The sequence below is a fragment of the Staurois parvus genome, unplaced genomic scaffold (assembly GCF_062004578.1).
Source record: "Staurois parvus isolate SC_StPar_1 unplaced genomic scaffold, SC_StPar_1.0 ptg000362l, whole genome shotgun sequence".
Taxonomy (NCBI): domain Eukaryota; kingdom Metazoa; phylum Chordata; class Amphibia; order Anura; family Ranidae; genus Staurois; species Staurois parvus.
The window spans coordinates 9,601,421-9,621,607 of NW_028318158.1; the positions used below are offsets into that span (position 1 = coordinate 9,601,421).

General features: G+C 46.0%; 1 protein-coding gene across 1 annotated transcript in view; it reads right to left on the reverse strand.

The window, feature by feature from the left end:
- PARP1 (poly(ADP-ribose) polymerase 1) overlaps positions 1 to 20,187 on the reverse strand; it is a 78,089-nt gene that overhangs the window by 56,951 nt on the left and 951 nt on the right. Inside the window, exon 2 of the mRNA XM_089685098.1 lies at positions 206 to 368. Coding sequence (XP_089541224.1) covers positions 206 to 368 — 163 coding nt within the window. The remainder of the gene's footprint in view (positions 1 to 205; positions 369 to 20,187) is intronic.

Consider the following 20,187-nt stretch of genomic DNA (forward strand, 5'->3'; position numbering starts at 1 on the left):
ATTGTACGATTATTTAGTCAGTGTATGTTCACTTTACTGGAGAACCCAACCAACCTCCAAGGAGACTAAACTGAAACTTCTACTTCCTGTTCATGGGCAGGTGCAAGTCTTTACTTCAGGTCTATCCAACAGAGGGCAGAGCTAATTCAACAGAGGCCTGCTAATGCCCCAAAGAAAACAAGTTTTAGTCAAACCAAGCACCTACCTGCTGAGGCACCACCTGTTTCGATTGCCTTCTTAATCTTTTCCTGATCCTCCCATCGAAGCTCTGTGAAGCCATCAATATCTCCATGAGATAAGACCCGTGCACGCTTCCAGAAACAGGAATAATGGTGCCAGTGTGGTACTTTCCCATCATATATTGGAGACTAGGAAAGAAAATAAAGTAATTTTCAATAACTACAAGTGGTTCCAATTAAACACATTTATACGTTACTTATCTGGCTGGGTAGAGACCCTGACCAAGTGGAAGTAATCAAAGCTACAAAAAAAAAAAAAAAAAAAACACTTACTCCACAGTGGCAAAAGCTGTCAAAACATCAAAGTATGAAAGGGAAGCCTGCTCTTGAACTCAAAAGAGAAGATATGAACTTCTAGAAATGTGAATTGTGCCTAAAGCCAGCCATACATGGATCAAAATTCAGCCAATTCAGCAGGGAGCAGACAAATTTCAATCCATGTATGGGCACTGTGGTTATACAGAAATCTTTCAACTAATGGACTTCTGTAAAACTGCCCTGTCAGATTTTCCCTGCTGGATGAGTGATGCAGACTCTAGACTGCAACACTGATAAGTGTATTCTGTTGACAGAGAAGACTCCCTGCTGTCAGAACACAATAGCTCAGCAGGGATGATTCTCCCATTCACCTCAAAGGGTCAGTTTTCTTCCCATTCAAAAAGCTGGTAGAATGAAAAACGGACTTATCTATGGGCTGCTTAGGCAGTACTCTGAAAAATCTACCTTTTGTCTTAATTACAAAAAACAGCCAGCCTCCTAATTGTAAATCTGCAGTGTGAGATCTAAGGGACCATCACCTCTACCTGCTTGTTACAGCAGATGAGATTTAGTGATGTCAATATCATGCTGCCCAGTGTTCTCCTTGCTGGTGAGGAAGCTATACTGGAAGCAGAACCCGAGGACTTGCGTCTGCTTCATCCATCTGGAGATGTAAGCTTTTCGATTCTCCCCTGCCTCTGCTTAATTATTTTTTCATCAGTCATCAGGTCACTTGTCATCAAGGAGGCAGCTCTGAAATGAAAAGTAAAGCTCTGCCCCTCTACCTAGATGGCTGTCTCCAATAGAGAGACAGTACAGAATAAGCCATGGTAAGCCCTTTAAGTCCTTTAGGGTTCGTTCACACTTGACTGTTTTTCCAACTCTTGCCAAACGCCCCTATAGCGTTTGACAAGCATTGGTTCGGCGTTTAGAGCGTTTTTAACGCTCCGCAAAAGCCGCATACGCGGTTTAGCGGCGGTTGCTAGCCGTTTGCCCAGTGTTAAAAACGCCCCACAAATGCCTATAACGAAGTTTGAATGGCATTAACGCTCCACAAACGTCCCGCAATCGCACCGCAAAGTTTAATAGGAGGCTTCCTCCTAACTCGACCAGAGGCGTCCGTTTTGCTGCGACACTAACGCTCCCGTTTGAACAGCACCATGTGCTGCAATGTGCAGAATTTTCCCAGGTGTTTGGGAAGCGTTTTTACCGTTTCCCAAACGCCTGTCTGCCACTTGCTAACAAGGCAAGTGTGAACGTAGCCTAACTGAGAAAAGATACATTGTAGAGAACCCAAGGGAATACTGGCAACTAGACTTTAGCTTGCTTGCTTTTTTGGGGCACAGCTTCCACAGTTCAGGGCAACATAACAGATGCATCTTTCTTTGCATAGTTGATATTTGCTCCTGAATGATTTACAGGGTGATAATAGCTTGTGTTTTTCTAAAAACTGTTTATGATTTAGGAATAATGTGACTTTGTTAGGTTCCCTATTATGGGAACCGGAATTCTTCAAAGCCGTAGTTGCCAAAAAAAACAAAAATTAAAACATTTATACCCTGGCAGAGATATAAAGCAATAGCAGATATAACCATTCAGCTGTCATAAAGACATAGGGGTAGATTTACTAAAACTGCAGCAATCAGAAGTTGATTGGCTACCATGCACAGCTGCAGCAGATTCTAACTCCAGCTTGTTCAATTAAGCTTTGACAATAAAACCTGGAAGCCGATTGGTTTCTATGAAGAACTGCACCAGATTTTGCATTCTCCAGTTGTATAAAAATAACCCCCACAGTGTATAACATTAGATTACATGGCTGTTTAGGAGAAGCCAAAATGCTTTTATCCCAAACACGGTTGGCAGCTTTCCCGGCCATCAAATCCGGGAAAGAATGTAATGCAGTGTGTGATGTGCACTGCATTACATTCAATGGAACACAGGGGATACATGCAAAAAAAAAGTCTTTTTAAATTGTAAAAAATGACACAAAGATACACTCAAACACAACTGTCCCCCTAAAAAATTTGAGCCCCCCCTATATGCACAAACGCACACGTCAGGGCACCTATGCATAAAACCATATGCGATGCACGTTGCATATCACAACGCATGCCAGAATGACAGCAATAATTATAGCATTAGACCTCCTCCATAAAGCTGAACTGATGACCTAGAGGGGGCTTTAAAAGAGTCGCCTATAGAAAATATAGGGTACTAAAGCTTGTCATTTCACAAGCGCATGCAAATGTAAGGTTTGTTATATTGGGTATCTACTCGGTGCATCCTTATTTTATATTTCATCAAAAAATTGGGTAATTTATTTCCTTTGTGTGCCCTAAAATTAACTTAAGTGTGTTTTTTACTGAAATTTTACATTTCTTAGACCTTTGTGGTAATATTGTGTGACAAAAAATTGGAACTACCACTATTTTATTCTCTATGGTATCTGCTTTCAGAAAATAGGTTTTCTGGGGTTTATGTAATCTTCAGGCCTAACATGATTTTTTTAAACAAGTGCAAAAGAAACACAGCAAAAGGAATAAAGGATAAGTTCACCTTTGGGAACAGGTTACATGTTCCACCCATATTTAGGGTGGAACACATGTTCCTGCTCCTGCAGCAGCTCAGATATCCAAGCCCTCTGTGTGACAGCAGTACAGTGAGAAGTTCCTTGCGCCTGCTGTCACTTTCCGAAAATCTACTACAAGTACCGACATCCTTTGAGGCTTTCGGTTTGTAGTTCTGAACGGAACAGCACCATGGTAGTTCATTGATTCTTCCCGTCAATGTGAAACTGCCTGCCCGTATGAGGTTCGGACAGATTACAATGACAGCCTGCAGGAGTCCTGCATTACACCCATGAAGGGTAGCCTGAAGGATTTATTTTTCTCATTGGGGCCGGTACCTCATTACTTGCTCAGCAGATGCGCTTCTGCTGAGCGTTGAGAGTCGTGACACTGACACTCCCCTTTCAATGCAGTCCAAGGTCTCTCCCCTCCCTGCTAGTTCCCGGGTGCGGTGCTGGAGACAGGCATTGAGGTGAGGAGATAAGCAGGGCAATGTTAAAAAATGTTTAAAGTTCAAGTCACCATAAAGCCCCTTTTGTTTTTAAAAGCCACACAAATTCCTAAAAGCTTCAGTTAAAATTGTTTATTATTTTTAAAATCGGGACAAGTAGATTGTCATGAGGGATAAGTAGATTGGGCCATTCATAACGCTGCCCCAAACTACCTCACCGACCTGATACCCAAATACCACCCAACCCGGACTCTTTGCTCCTCACAAGACCTCCTACTTTCTAGCTCCCTGGTCTCCACCTCCCACACCCGACTGCATGACTCCTCCAGGACTTCCCCCATCCTCTGTAACTCCCTACCCCAATCCACCAGACTGTCACCTACTCTCCTCACCTTTAGGCGCACCCTGAAAACCCATCTCTTCAGGGAAGCCTACCCCGCCCTCACCTAACAGCCGATCTCCTCCACTCCGTCCCCCACAGCCACTTCCTCCTGTACCACAATCCCCTCCCACCTGGATTGTAAGCTCAAAAGAGCAGGGCCCTTGACCCCCTCGTGTTTTGTTTCTGTATTGTCTCATGTTCTGTCCCCCACTATAATGTACAGCACTGAGCAAACCTTTTAGCGCTATATAAATACTGAATAATAATAATTTGTTCTTTTCAATAAAAAGATTGGCGTATAAAATATAAGAGACATGTATATTCTTCTTTGAAGTCTAGTTGTAAAATATTAATTGCATGAATGTCACAAGCATTAGTGCAGGCTGCAAAAAATTCCCTCTATGTTCTGTAATAGTTTAATAATTTCTATGATCGTCAGCCCCAACTAGTTTTCTGAAATATCTCAATGAGAAAATATACAAGTTGGCCACTAGAAAGAGCTGGAGATGAAAGGAATTAATTTATTACAGAAAATACATGAAAACTTTGCGCAGCCTTCACAAATGCTTGTAAGCTTCAAACGAATGTTTTATAAATAAACCCCTTGGGGTTCTTCATGCATTTCTTTCAGATCTGTGCAGTAGTCCAGCATGAAAATGATCCTGCACTTTACCTCTGTATGGGAATTTCCCTTCTCCTTGAGCAGGGTGACTGGTCTTGTACCCGCCCCCTCCTGTATTTATTAGTCAGGTTTGTAAAGCTTATCCAGTGAACAAGCTGTACAAAACGATTGGAACTACCCCAATTTATAACTAGCCTTTGCAGCAAGGTGCACATAGAAGGGCAGTGCACAACAAACTAGTTTTTCAGCACTCTTACCAGCAAAAAAACTGATTTGACTAACAATTCACGTTAAAAACAGAAGGTTTAGTTGCACACATTTGCAAATATATAGGATAGCTGCAGTGCCTATGTCAAGGCTCCTCTGCATACTGCGGTCCTAACAATATTTGAGAATCTCCAAGTTGGAACACATATAGCAGTTAATAGATTAAAGACACGGAGACACATTGGACGCCTTCAGTTGCCATTGTGCTCCTGCTGGGCATCCAGTGTGTTCCTGTGCCTTTAAAGGAGTTGGCTCCCACCAGGAGAGTGAGACCTGCCTTTAATTTATCCATTGATATATATGAAACTTTAAAATATAATTCTTTTGAAGGAAAAAAAAAAAAAAAAGTTCTAAGAACGTCTGTTCGGTTTTCTAATTATTAATGGATTGAATTGATGTTGGTTTTTGACTGCAGTGATGGGGAAATTTGAAGGTGCAGTATGGAAAACGTTTCTCAAGGCAATTTCAAATAGTGTATGCAGTTTTGGTTTAGTAAAGTCCATTCATTCCAAAATCAAATGTTAACAGCAAATAAACTCTTTTCAACGACAAACAAATGTTTTAAGACTTTTCATACAAATTTTCCAAAGACTTTTCCCAGGAATGTTTGTTAAAAATTCTATCCATCAGTGGCCACCTTAAGTCGGGGGAGGTTTCTTTACAATGAAAGGGGACTTAGTTAATGAAGATGCACATTGCACCCTACTGACCTAGAAATGCCTGCAGGATAAGATTAGGACGCTGGAGATAATAGCAAGATCCCCATTTATATTACCTTGCTGCCTCTGAAATAACCGAACTATGCAGGCAGCATGTTAGAAAATGTAAAAGTATATGTGAACACTTACCTTGTGAAACAATCCAACCCATTCAGTTCACAATAGAAACACAAGGCAAAAAGTTTGTGTATACGCTTTCATTTTATAAGCGATCACATGACCTTTGTTCTCATTTGCATAAGGGGCTTAGCAGGAAGCAGCCAACTTTCAGTCCATGTGTACTCTTCTCTGTTCTAATGACCAGCTTCTGCCAAATAGAAATGTTGGAAAACCCAGCATTTGATCATAGCGTGCAGCAAATAGCAGCAAGGCTGATCTGTGTATTCTGACTTTATTTGTAAAGGAGGAGGAAGGGGTCCCCTTCCTAGAATACAACAGTGCAACAGGGAAGGGTGGACCATTGCTTAAGTGGATGCAGGGATCTGTCAGTTATTTTCATTCAACCCTCTGGTTGAACAAGAAAAAAAAAAAATAAAGTGAGTTTATGCCCTTCTTTAAAAAGCTGGGGGAGGAGACTGCAGGAGGGTATGTCAGCACAATTCTGACCACCGGATTACAAATGAAACAATGAACATTATTCACGTCATTATTTTAAGATCTGCTCTGCCAATTTGAATCCTGGAGGGCTGACTAACACTGAATACAAAATGCACTCTATTTGCGCTTTGCAGCGGATGTCAATAGTAAATAACACTCCCAAGTGCAGGTCGTACCCGCACCTGATTGCATGGTACTTTTGTACCAATGCAATCCGATTGTAGTGATTTTAAAAAGTAGTGAATGCACTAGTTTTGGTGTGGTCAAAATGAATGGGCTGAAATTGCACTACACAGAATCGCATGTGAACCGGCCCTGAATCACATTCCTCTGCACAAGATGGTCTACTTCCTGTGTACAATGGACATTGCTGTGCGATAAGCTGAGTGGAAGCATTGTAGCGCACATCAGTAAAACAAACTTTTATTGCAGCATGAACAACGTTTTCAAAAATGAAGAGGGTACTAAGACTTTCTGGTATTGCTTTGCTGTTCTAAAAGTGTAAGTTCACCTTTTCACAAAAAATTAAAAAGGAACACCCTACACCCATCCCATCCCCCTGCTATACTTATCCCATGGGTGATTAGCTGTTAATACCCACACAGCTAGTGCAGCAGTTTGGGAATTTGAAATCCGAAATTTACTGTTCCTTCCCTTTGCTGCAGGGGAGGAAAACACAGCCTAAAAAAGTGCCTAAAGCGGGCGTTTAGTAAACATGTTTAGGAGCGTCAAGCATTGGGGAGTTCATTCTATTGGCCAAAATATTGAATTTTATTCTGACCATTGAAAAGAATGAATGCTCAAGCACTAACCATGCCTAGCGTTTAGGCATGTCAGGTGTTTTTTCCTCCAAAACACTCATCTTCTGAATGTGCAAGTGATTGTTTTTGTACCTGTAAATGCCTGTGTGCAAGGATACATAGGCTAACATTGTGGGGTGATTAGAGGCAGAAAAAAATGCCTCTAACAGCCACATGTTTAATGCCCTGTGTGGATGAGGCCTAACTGCTACATCTGCAGGAGAGCTTGGCTTGTTCTGTTAAAACACAGACTTACTGGCTGGATCACTAGGTGAAAATAAAAGAAAACTGATGCAACCATCACATCTAAGAATTGGTAAACTGCAATGAAATAAGTTTATGTTTGGATTTACCACTTGAAGCAATAGAGAGACAATCTTGTAGTAGAACCATCCAAGCATCCTACTGCTTCACAGCACCTTAGCCTTGCACAGATGAAAATAATTTAATTATAATTCTGGGTTAAATTTAGAGTAAGCAAAATCACAATCACACTGCCATCCTGTGCAGGTTCAGTGCTGCTTATCTTATCAGAGATGTAACAAAGGTTTAGCAAGTACATGCAACAAAACACAGTGATAATCCACACTGCACAGACTATATGCGCACTAATGGACAAAAAGGAGGGCTAGTACTACCAATTTCAGGATACAAAATAAAAGTCAAATCATTGTGCACACACACAATTACAGCACAAATATACTAAGGGCAGCTGTGTATCAAAACAAGCCTCACAAGGATCCACAATAAGGGATGCATGAATACAGATCAAAGACTTCCAGCCTTGCTAGTACAGTTGAGCTGTCCATAGACAAGCAACCAGAGATAGGAAGCAGTTCACCGAGATCAACATGAACTAGGAATCCAATGTCACACTCAACCTGTGCTACGGAGCTTTGACAACTATGGAAATCAAATAACCATATAAGCAGCAATACATACAAAACCAATTACTAAAAAGCAAAAGGCAGAAAAGAAACATGAAGAAGCATTTGTATCTAGCGCTGAGCGAACTATTGGCGCTTTATAAATACTGTATAATAATAATGTATGTTTTGCCTTCAGCACCACTCCTGTTAGCTGGAACAGTGGACTACCAGATGAATTCCAACCTTATGTCTGACCCTAATGGACTGTTGCAGATGTTATTTGGCAGCGATCTGGGTTACCCACAATCTAAATATAAAAAGACTTTCATCTGATATCTATGGCGAATTTTCAGATATCCAAACAATTACGCAGACATGCTAGCAGTTGGCAGACAGAAGTATTTGCAGTGACCATAAATTTCTAATGTCAGGAAACTATTCATTGAAAGTGGTTCTAAAGGCTGGAGGTTTTTTTTACCTTCATGCTTTCATACTTACAGTTGTGGCCAAAATTATTCAACCCCCAATGCTGTAAAGGGGTTTAGGGACTATAGTGTACATTTGGAATTGTATTCAGAATCAAATCCTACAAGGACGTTGTAACTACCCAAATGCAACTAAAATGACATCAATTGTTTATGTAATACAGTAGTAAATGGTTCTTATGTGGTTTCTTCATTGCCACAATTATTCAACCCCTTAAAGACTACCACTCTGAAGAACAGAGGTTCATACAGGTGCTTTCCATCAGGTATTGAAAACACCTGTGGATGTCACCGAGCAGCAATCAAGCATAATAAGCACCAATTAGGCAGCTTTAAAATGACTGTGATACTCAGCTCCTTCTAGACATTTACTGGTGTGGTTACAAACATGGTGAAGGCAAGAGAATGGTCCAGGAAGACAAGAGAAGAGGTGATTTCTCTTCACAGGAAGGGCAATGGCTATAAGAAGATTGCAAAGATGTTAAACATACCAAGAGACACCTTAGGAAGCATCATTCGCAAATTCAAGGCAAAGGGCACTGTTGAAACGCTACCTGGTCGTGGCAGAAAGAAGATGCTGACTTCGACTGCTGTGCGCTACCTGAAGCGTAGAGTGGAGAGAAGTCCCCGTGTGACTGCTGAGGAACTGAGAAAAGATTTGTCAGATGTGGGTACAGAAGTTTCAGCCCAGACAATAAGACGCACACTGCGTAATGAAGGCCTCCGTGCCAGAACTCCCAGGCGTACCCCCTTGCTGTCTCCAAAGAATAAGAAGAGTCGACTGCAGTATGCCAAAAGCCATGTGGACAAACCACAAAAGTTGTGGGATAGTGTTCTGTGGACTGATGAAACAAAATTAGAACTGTTTGGGCCCATGGATCAACGCTATGTTTGGAGGAGGAAGAACAAGGCCTATGATGAAAAGAACACCTTGCCTACTGTGAAGCATGGTGGAGGGTCAATCATGCTTTGGGGCTGTTTTGCTTCTGCAGGTACAGGGAAGCTTCAGCGTGTGCAAGGTACCATGAATTCTCTTCAGTACCAGGAGATATTGGATGGAAACGTGATGCAGTCCGTCACACACCTGAGGCTTGGGAGACGTTGGACCTTTCAACAGGACAATGATCCCAAGCATACCTCCAAGTCCACTAGAGCATGGTTGCAGAGGAAAGGCTGGAACATTTTGGAGTGGCCATCGCAGTCACCAGACTTAAATCCGATTGAGAACCTCTGGTGGGACTTAAAGAAAGCAGTTGCAGTGCGCAAGCCTAAGAATGTGACTGAACTGGAGGCCTTTGCCCATGAAGAATGGGCGAAGATACCCGTAGATCGCTGCAAGACACTTGTGTCAAGCTATGCTTCACGTTTAAAAGCTGTTATAACTGTAAAAGGATGCTGTACTAAGTACTAAGATTGAATGTCACTTGGGGGTTGAATAAAACTGATAATGCTGTGAGCACAGAAAAGACATTTGTGGTTATTTCATTATAACTGTTATGTTATATTTGTCTGACCTACAAGTGCCTCTTTAATGTAAATGTAAGCAAGATGACTGAATGATCAAAAGCAATGTCAAACTGGCCAAAACACTCAATTTCAGTGGGGGTTGAATAATTTTGGCCACAACTGTATCCAAGTTAAATCACAATCCAGCTAAGTGCACTGGAGCAGCTGATCTCCCGGGTCTCTGCCTTCTCACTGGCTGAGAGACAGCATCGGAAGCCACTGGCTCTTGCTGCTGTCAATCACAGCCAGTGAGGAGGGAATGGGGGTGAGCCCTGTTCTGTATGTCTTATGGACACACAGAGCGGGGCTTGGGGGTAGCATGGGGAAGAGGAAGAACCAGGAGCGCTTAGAGCAGTGGTTCTCAACCTTTCTAATGCCGCGACCCCTTAATACAGTTCCTCATGTTGTGGTGACCCCCAACCATAAAATTATTTTCGTTGCTACTTCATAACTGTAATTTTGCAGTGGGAGGAGTAGTGCCATGTCATTGGTGTCAGTGGAAGGAGTAGTGCCCCGTCATTGGTGTCAGTGGAAGGAGTAGTGCCCCATCGTTGGTGTCAGTGGGGGGAGTAGTGCCCCATCGTTGGTGTCAGTGGGGGGAGTAGTGCCCCATCGTTGGTGTCAGTGGGGGGAGTAGTGCCCCATCGTTGGTGTCAGTGGGGGGAGTAGTGCCCCATCGTTGGTGTCAGTGGGGGGAGTAGTGCCCCATCGTTGGTGTCAGTGGGGGGAGTAGTGCCCCATCGTTGGTGTCAGTGGGGGGAGTAGTGCCCCATCGTTGGTGTCAGTGGGGGGAGTAGTGCCCCATCGTTGGTGTCAGTGGGGGGAGTAGTGCCCCATCGTTGGTGTCAGTGGGGGGAGTAGTGCCCCATCGTTGGTGTCAGTGGGGGGAGTAGTGCCCCATCGTTGGTGTCAGTGGGGGGAGTAGTGCCCCATCGTTGGTGTCAGTGGGGGGAGTAGTGCCCCATCGTTGGTGTCAGTGGGGGGAGTAGTGCCCCATCGTTGGTGTCAGTGGGGGGAGTAGTGCCCCATCGTTGGTGTCAGTGGGGGGAGTAGTGCCCCATCGTTGGTGTCAGTGGGGGGAGTAGTGCCCCATCGTTGGTGTCAGTGGGGGGAGTAGTGCCCCATCGTTGGTGTCAGTGGGGGGAGTAGTGCCCCATCGTTGGTGTCAGTGGGGGGAGTAGTGCCCCATCGTTGGTGTCAGTGGGGGGAGTAGTGCCCCATCGTTGGTGTCAGTGGGGGGAGTAGTGCCCCATCGTTGGTGTCAGTGGGGGGAGTAGTGCCCCATCGTTGGTGTCAGTGGGGGGAGTAGTGCCCCATCGTTGGTGTCAGTGGGGGGAGTAGTGCCCCATCGTTGGTGTCAGTGGGGGGAGTAGTGCCCCATCGTTGGTGTCAGTGGGGGGAGTAGTGCCCCATCGTTGGTGTCAGTGGGGGGAGTAGTGCCCCATCGTTGGTGTCAGTGGGGGGAGTAGTGCCCCATCGTTGGTGTCAGTGGGGGGAGTAGTGCCCCATCGTTGGTGTCAGTGGGGGGAGTAGTGCCCCATCGTTGGTGTCAGTGGGGGGAGTAGTGCCCCATCGTTGGTGTCAGTGGGGGGAGTAGTGCCCCATCGTTGGTGTCAGTGGGGGGAGTAGTGCCCCATCGTTGGTGTCAGTGGGGGGAGTAGTGCCCCATCGTTGGTGTCAGTGGGGGGAGTAGTGCCCCATCGTTGGTGTCAGTGGGGGGAGTAGTGCCCCATCGTTGGCGTCAGTGGGGGGAGTAGTGCCCCATCGTTGGCGTCAGTGGGGGGAGTAGTGCCCCATCGTTGGCGTCAGTGGGGGGAGGAATACTGCCCCATCGTTGGCGTCAGTGGGGGGAGGAATACTGCCCCATCGTTGGCGTCAGTGGGGGGAGGAATACTGCCCCATCGTTGGCGTCAGTGGGGGGAGGAATACTGCCCCATCGTTGGCGTCAGTGGGGGGAGGAATACTGCCCCATCGTTGGCGTCAGTGGGGGGAGGAATACTGCCCCATCGTTGGCGTCAGTGGGGGGAGGAATACTGCCCCATCGTTGGCGTCAGTGGGGGGAGGAATACTGCCCCATCGTTGGCGTCAGTGGGGGGAGGAATACTGCCCCATCGTTGGCGTCAGTGGGGGGAGGAATACTGCCCCATCGTTGGCGTCAGTGGGGGGAGGAATACTGCCCCATCGTTGGCGTCAGTGGGGGGAGGAATACTGCCCCATCGTTGGCGTCAGTGGGGGGAGGAATACTGCCCCATCGTTGGCGTCAGTGGGGGGAGGAATACTGCCCCATCGTTGGCGTCAGTGGGGGGAGGAATACTGCCCCATCGTTGGCGTCAGTGGGGGGAGGAATACTGCCCCATCGTTGGCGTCAGTGGGGGGAGGAATACTGCCCCATCGTTGGCGTCAGTGGGGGGAGGAATACTGCCCCATCGTTGGCGTCAGTGGGGGGAGGAATACTGCCCCATCGTTGGCGTCAGTGGGGGGAGGAATACTGCCCCATCGTTGGTGTCAGTGGGGGGAGGAATACTGCCCCATCGTTGGTGTCAGTGGGGGGAGGAATACTGCCCCATCGTTGGTGTCAGTGGGGGGAGGAATACTGCCCCATCGTTGGTGTCAGTGGGGGGAGGAATACTGCCCCATCGTTGGTGTCAGTGGGGGGAGGAATACTGCCCCATCGTTGGTGTCAGTGGGGGGAGGAATACTGCCCCATCGTTGGTGTCAGTGGGGGGAGGAATACTGCCCCATCGTTGGTGTCAGTGGGGGGAGGAATACTGCCCCATCGTTGGTGTCAGTGGGGGGAGGAATAGTGCCACATCGTTGGTGTCAGTGGGGGGAGGAATAGTGCCACATCGTTGGTGTCAGTGGGGGGAGGAATAGTGCCCCATCGTTGGTGTCAGTGGGGGGAGGAATAGTGCCCCATCGTTGGTGTCAGTGGGGGGAGGAATAGTGCCCCATCGTTGGTGTCAGTGGGGGGAGGAATAGTGCCCCATCGTTGGTGTCAGTGGGGGGAGGAATAGTGCCCCATCGTTGGTGTCAGTGGGGGGAGGAATAGTGCCCCATCGTTGGTGTCAGTGGGGGGAGGAATAGTGCCCCATCGTTGGTGTCAGTGGGGGGAGGAATAGTGCCCCATCGTTGGTGTCAGTGGGGGGAGGAATAGTGCCCCATCGTTGGTGTCAGTGGGGGGAGGAATAGTGCCCCATCGTTGGTGTCAGTGGGGGGAGGAATAGTGCCCCATCGTTGGTGTCAGTGGGGGGAGGAATAGTGCCCCATCGTTGGTGTCAGTGGGGGGAGGAATAGTGCCCCATCGTTGGTGTCAGTGGGGGGAGGAATAGTGCCCCATCGTTGGTGTCAGTGGGGGGAGGAATAGTGCCCCATCGTTGGTGTCAGTGGGGGGAGGAGTAGTGCCCCATCGTTGGTGTCAGTGGGGGGAGGAGTAGTGCCCCATCGTTGGTGTCAGTGGGGGGAGGAATAGTGCCCCATCGTTGGTATTAGTGACACAAATGATGGGGCACTATTCCTCCCACTGACACCAATGATACTTACCTTGCTGACCCCTGCTCCAGCCTGGGCTCGCTCTCTCACTTACCTGTCAGCTGTCTTCCTTCTCTGGCCGCTCTCCTCTTCACTCGCTCCCTCGGTCTTCTTTGATGTCCGCGCGCTGCCGCTTGGCTCCTCCTCTCCAAGCTCCACCTCCTCGCCGGTGATTGGCCGCCTGTGTGCCTCTCCTGAGCTACAGTTCCGGTGGCCAATCAGCGGCGAGGAGGCGGAGCTGCTGAGCGATCTTGGAGGTGTGGCCGGGTGACAGCAGCGTATCATCCCGCCCACACATCGCCGGAGACTGCAGCGGTGTCTCGGTTCCTAAGACCATCGGAAATATGTGTTTTCCGATGGTCTTAGGCGACCCCTGGGAAATGGTCGTTCGACCCCCAAAGGGGTCGCGACCCCCAGGTTGAGAACCGCTGGCTTAGAGGAAAAGAGATCAGATGTGCTCTGTGCAAATCCACTGCACACAGCAGGCAAGTATGACAGGTTTGTCGTTTTTTTTAAATTTTAACATTTAATATCACTTGAACCTGTACTTTACTCAAAATAGGAAAAAGGTAGGATGTGCCTTCTGCTCTTAGGCTAGGTTCACACTATAGACTGTGTGCGATCGTACACTTTCCAGCAGCAAACCCACATTGAATCTTAATGACCCCCACACAAACTGGAAATTGTAGTGCAGTTTCCCCGCAGCTGTGATTTTGAAAAAGGTACAGGGACCTTTGCCTTGCGTTTTCAGTAGATTATTATAGGTACTTGTATAGCGCTGTCAATTTACATATATATTGTACATTCACATCAGTCCCTAACCCTCAAGGGGCGTATAATCTAAGGTCCCTAACGCACATTCATATACAAGGGCCAATTTAGACAGGATCCAATTAACCTCCCAGCAATGTCTTTAGAGTGTGGGAGGAAACCGGAGAACCCGGAGGAAACCCAGGCAGACACAGGGAGAACATGAAAACTCCAGGCAGGTGGCGTAGTGGTTGGGATTCAAACCAAAGACCCTAGTACTGCCAGATGGAAGTGCTAACCACTTATACAGAAGCTCATTCAAAACAAGTGGCCTGCAGTGCCCACACAAATGCGGCTGCCAGTGAGCCAGCCTAAAGTGCACTCCAGTCCATTCCTTATTAAACGCCTTGGGCAAAGAGATAACAGCCTAAAGCTGACCATACAGGTTTGATTTCAGCTCATTTCTGGTGAATCGGCCAAAATTCAAAATGGTGGGTGGTCCCGTTGGCAGGGAAACTGCAACAGAAAACAAATCTGAAGGAACTGGAAAAGAGCAAAAACTGTCAGCAGAATTGTGAGCACATTCAAATACATGCAGTCACTGTTCAGGTACTCAAGCAGTGGTGAGTGGTGTGATTGCTTGAAGCCAATATCTGTGGAGATTCTTCCATCCACACTGTTCAGTGTGGATGTGCTAATCTACTGAAAGCATGGAGAGAAATTCTGTTATAAATTAAATCTGTTACTTTGCCTATCGTTCACTAAGAGGAACTTTTTTTTTAATGAAATCAGAATATAAACAGTTTATTATCCCAATGCAAAAAAACAAAAATCAGTAAACGTACAGAGAATATTTTTATTCACATTATGTAAAATTACCCATTATGTAATTCAAAAAGTTGTTTTCAAGCTATGGGGGAACCCGCAGCTTACTTTTAAATAATCTGGTGATCTGATTCTGCCATGTTCAGGCACTTCCTATTATTGGGTGACAACTGTATCTAAGTGGTTCTCCTGAGTTGTCATCCTGTACCATGCATCCAGGTGGAAACTACAGGCAGCTGTGCCTGACATACATTGTGCAGACTTGCTCTACCATTACAACCATCAGGAAGCCGGTTCAAGACAATGCTGATGTGCAGGGAGTGTATGCAGACATGAAGTGGATACAAAGAAGCTGCAGGAAATCAACAGTACTGAGATGGAAAAAAGATTAAATCAGTATTTTGTTAAAAAGTAAACTATTTGATACACAGAATTTTTGAAAATTAGGTGTATGTAAACCCAAAAACAAAATTATATGGCAGCTTACCAGAGCCAAGATCTGGTGGATGCATTAGTTTTCTTTTTTCAGGCTTTTTTCCCCCCTTATGTGCTCACCTGGTGATCCTTCCAGTAACACAATTTCAGCCCGTTCACATCTACACTCATCACTCCACTGTCCCAATGAAGGGGAGCCATGGTTGTCACACAGATTGTACTTCAAATAGGTCTGTTTTTGTTCCTCTCCATTACATGGTGGCTTGATGGGACTAGTAATTTACACAATAAAGATAAGGCCTCATGCACACTGCTGCTCCTAAATATGGGTTTAGGCACTTTTGGCATTTTTTGCAAAAACCCCTGAACTCAACTCAATAAATACAAGCCTAGGAGTCAGATTTACTTAAACTAGAGCGCTCAGAATCTGATACAGCTGTTCATGGTAGCCAATTAAATTCTAACTTCAGCTTGTTCAATTAGGCTTTGACAATTAACCCTGAAACAATTGAGTACTGACATGATACTTTTTTTATTTACACTAACATACAATTTTGAGGACAAACTTTCGGGGTATGTCCCCTTCTTCAAGGTCCAGGCAGTACTACTTCACAAAGTTTTAGCAGAATGTTAAAAGATGTTGAAAGGGGGAAAAAGAAAAAAACAAACAAAACACACAAATGTACACAGCAATGGTTATAAAACTAGGATTAGACTAGAGGGGGGGTGCGGACAACACTCACAGAGGGGGTTGTAAAACTGTTGGATAATGAGTGAGGAATCCCATGTCCAAATTAAGGCCGTTATCTCTTGTGTCAAATAGAAATATTCTTAGTTCAAAAGTTTTCCTTTCCTGAACAGTTTTGAAATTTCCTTTAAGAACTAAAATATTGAGGTCGTCCATAGTGTGATCTGGTTGTGGGAAATGGTGTCCCACAGGTGTGCAGAAGTCATCTTCTTTATGTTCCTTGATGGTATTGTCTGTGCAAATTCATCCTTGTTTGCAACTTCTGTCCTGTTTCACCAATATAAGATCCTTTGCTACATTTTCTGCACTGGATAAAGGTACACAACATTACTAAAGCCTTGAGAACCCGAAGAGAAAATCTACTTCAGTACAAAGAGAAAAAAAACTAACAACCGTGTACCTCTAGTAACCACATACAACACAGCACTAGAAGGAATAAGAAAAATAATCAAAGAGTTACAACCCATCATAAAAGAGGATGGAACTCTGAAAGAAATATTCCAGCAACCCCCAATACTGGCCTTCAGACAACCCCCCAACCTCAGAAATAAACTAATCAGTAGGAAACTTCCTTCTGATGAGGTCACAAATAATGGAAGCAAACCCTGCAATAAAAAAACGCTGCAAACTGCAACCAAATCAATCCATCAAAAAGTGTCAGACACTCAAAAGGGATCTTCAATATCTCTGGATCATACAGCTGCACCTCCAGTAATGTTGTGTACCTTATCCAGTGCAGAAAGTGTAGCAAAGGATCTTATGTTTTCAAAACAGGACAGAAGTTGCAAACAAGGATGAATTTGCACAGACATACCATAAAGGAACATAAAGAAGATGACTTCTGCACACCTGTGGGACACCATTTCCCACAACCAGATCACACAATGGAAGTCCTCAATATTTTAGTTCTTAAAGGAAATTTTAAAACTATTCAGGAAAGGAAAACTTTTGAACTAAGAATATTTCTATTTGACACAAGAGATAACGGCCTTAATTTGGACATGGGATTCCTCACTCATTATCCAACAGTTTTACAACCCCCTCTGTGAGTGTTGTCCCCCCCCCCCCCCAGTCTTTGCTTTTGCTGTGTCTTATCTCTAGTCTAATCCTAGTTTTATAACCATTGCTGTGTACATTTGTGTGTGTTTGTTTTTTTCTCCCCCTTTCAACATCTCTTTTAATATTCTGCTAAAACTTTGTGAAGTAGTACTGCCTGGACCTTGAAGAAGGGGACATACCCCTAAGGTTGTCCTCAAAATTGTATGTTAGTGCAAATAAAAAAAGTATCACGTCAGTACTCAATTGTTTCTTTCGCAAGAGCACTAATAAGGCTACAATCACCTCAAGCACAATTAACCCTGGAAGCTGCTTGACTTCTATGCAGAGCTGCATCACACTTTGCACTCTCAAGTTTAAGTAAATAACCCCCATTGTGTCCATGTTTAGGAGCAGCAGAGTTTAGGGCAGGGGTCCTCAAACTATAGCCCAAGGGCCACATGCGGCCCGCCGAGGCCATTTATCCGGCCCGCCAGCAGGGGCGTATTTTCCACGAGGAAGGGACACTAAGTACAGGGGTGGGCAGGGGGCTGCTACACCTTACCTGGCTCCGGTCCCAGTCCCACGACGATCCAGTACAGGAAGCGCTGCTCCTTCATTCACTCCCTCACTCCTGCCACTCGGCTCCGCCTCCTCACCGGTGATTGGGCGCCAGAACTGTAGCTCAGGAAAGGCACACAGGAGGCCAATCACCTGTGAGGAGGCAGAGCCGAGCTGCCCCGCGAACATCGAGTTAGGGAGAGGCCGGAGTGAAGAAGGACAGCTGACAGGTGTGTCGTGCTGATGGTGCTGCTGCAACCAGGTATGCTGGCTGCAGCAGCACCATGCTGGAGCAGCGGTCAGCAAGTTAAGTGTCATTGGTGTCAGTGGGAGGAATAGTGCCCCATCATTGGTGTCACTGACGCCAACGATGGGGCACTATTCCTCCCCCCCACTGACACCAACGATGGGGCACTATTCCTCCCCCCCACTGACACCAACGATGGGGCACTATTCCTCCCCCCCACTGACACCAACGATGGGGCCCTATTCCTCCCCCCCACTGACACCAACGATGGGGCACTATTCCTCCCCCCCCACTGACACCAACGATGGGGCGCTATTCCTCCCCCCCCCACTGACACCAACGATGGGGCGCTATTCCTCCCCCCCCCCACTGACACCAACGATGGGGCACTATTCCTCCCCCCCCACTGACACCAACGATGGGGCACTATTCCTCCCCCCCCACTGACACCAGTATTCCTGCCGCCGTTGTATGTCTGCAGTCTCTGGTCATCTCCTGTACTGTCCGCATTTGTTCATAGTTTTTTTTTTTTTTTTTAAACTATAGTCCCTCCAACGGTCTGAGGGACAGTGAACTGGCCCTGTTTAAAAAGTTTAAGGACCCCTGGTTTACGGGGAAGCACTCCATTCCCAGAAGCGTGGATTGGATGTGAGCCTGCTCAAGTGCCCCCATACCAAGAGGCTTGCTATTGGGGGCACTCAGCAGGGTAAGCTTTATTATAGACTTTCCTGTAGGTAAAAATATACAAAGTGACTTTACTAACACTTTAACCACTTGCCTATCGGGCACTTTCACCCCCTTCCTGCCCAGGCCAATTTTCAGCTTTCAGGGCTGTCATACTTTGAATGACAATTGCGTAGTCATTCAACCCCTTCCTGCCCAGGCCAATTTTCAGCTTTCAGCACTGTCATACTTTGAATGACAATTGCGTTGTCATGCAACACTGCACTGTATGACATTTTTATAATTTTTTTTCAAACAGAGCTTTCTTTTGGTGGTATTTAATCACCTCTGGGTTTTTTATTTTTTTCTAAACAAACCAAAAATAACTGAAAATTCTGGGGGAAAAAAGTTTTTTCTTAGTTTCTCTTATAAAATTTTGTAAATAAGTAATTTTTCTCCTTCACTGATGTGCGCTAACAAGACTGCACTGTTGGGCACTGATAGGCAGAACTCATATGGCATTGATAGTTGGAACTGAAAGGCAGCTCAGATGGGCACTGATATGTTGCATTGATATGTGGGACTGATGCGGCTACACTGATTATCAATGCCCAGATGACCAGTGTACATGTCCCCTCTGAGGAATGTCGATTACTGGCTCTCATCAGCGTGACAGCTCGAGAGGAATGTCGATAACTGGCATTTCCTTATTTACATGCAATCAGCTGTGATTGCACACAGCTGATCACACGACGGAGACAAAGTCATCAGCTCTCTCTGAATGACTGGTGATGCGCTGGTGTCCCAGGGACACAGCGTACCACCGATCGCCGCGCACTGTTAGAGTGGGAGGACATCATGTGACGTCCTCCCAGACCGAAAGAACCACCGCCAGTCCTCATGTCTTTATATGGCGGGCGGGAGGCGGTTAAAGGATCTGCCAGCGATGGCTTGGTGCCCTATACCACAGCATACCTTCAGGGCTCATTACTCCACAACACGTGTTAATGCATGTGTGTTGTGGTGCAGTTTGTGTAACATTTTGGTGTGCGTGTTACATGCATGGCTCTTTTGTCCTTGCAGTGTGCTGAGTTTGTGCACGTTTAATATTTATTTCAGGTACTTATATAGCACCGTAAATTTACGCAGCGCTTTACATATATATTGTACATTCCATCAGTCCCTGACCCTCAAGGGGAGTACAATCTAAGGTCCCTAACTCACATTCATATACTAGGGCCAATTTAGACAGGAGCCAATTAACCTACCAGCATGTCTTTAGAGTGTGGGAGGAAACCGGAGTACCCGGAGGAAACCCGCACAGGGAGAACATGCAAACTCCAGGCAGGAGGTGCCGTGGCTGGGATTCGGACCAACCCTAGTACTGCCAGGCAGAAGTGCTAACCATTTAGCCACTGTGCTGCCCACGTTTGAATGCGTTGTGTTGCAAAAAAAATAGAAGAGCATGCCACTTTTTTTTTCCAACACAACACACTGGTGTGAGCTGCATTCACAGGGAACATCATTTTTTTGGTTTCCACGTGTGGGAAATGTGTTTAGACATACATCGCAGTGCATTTGGTGTGAACGAACCTTCAGAGGTCTAGTGGCTTCCGAGCCTGGAAAGGTC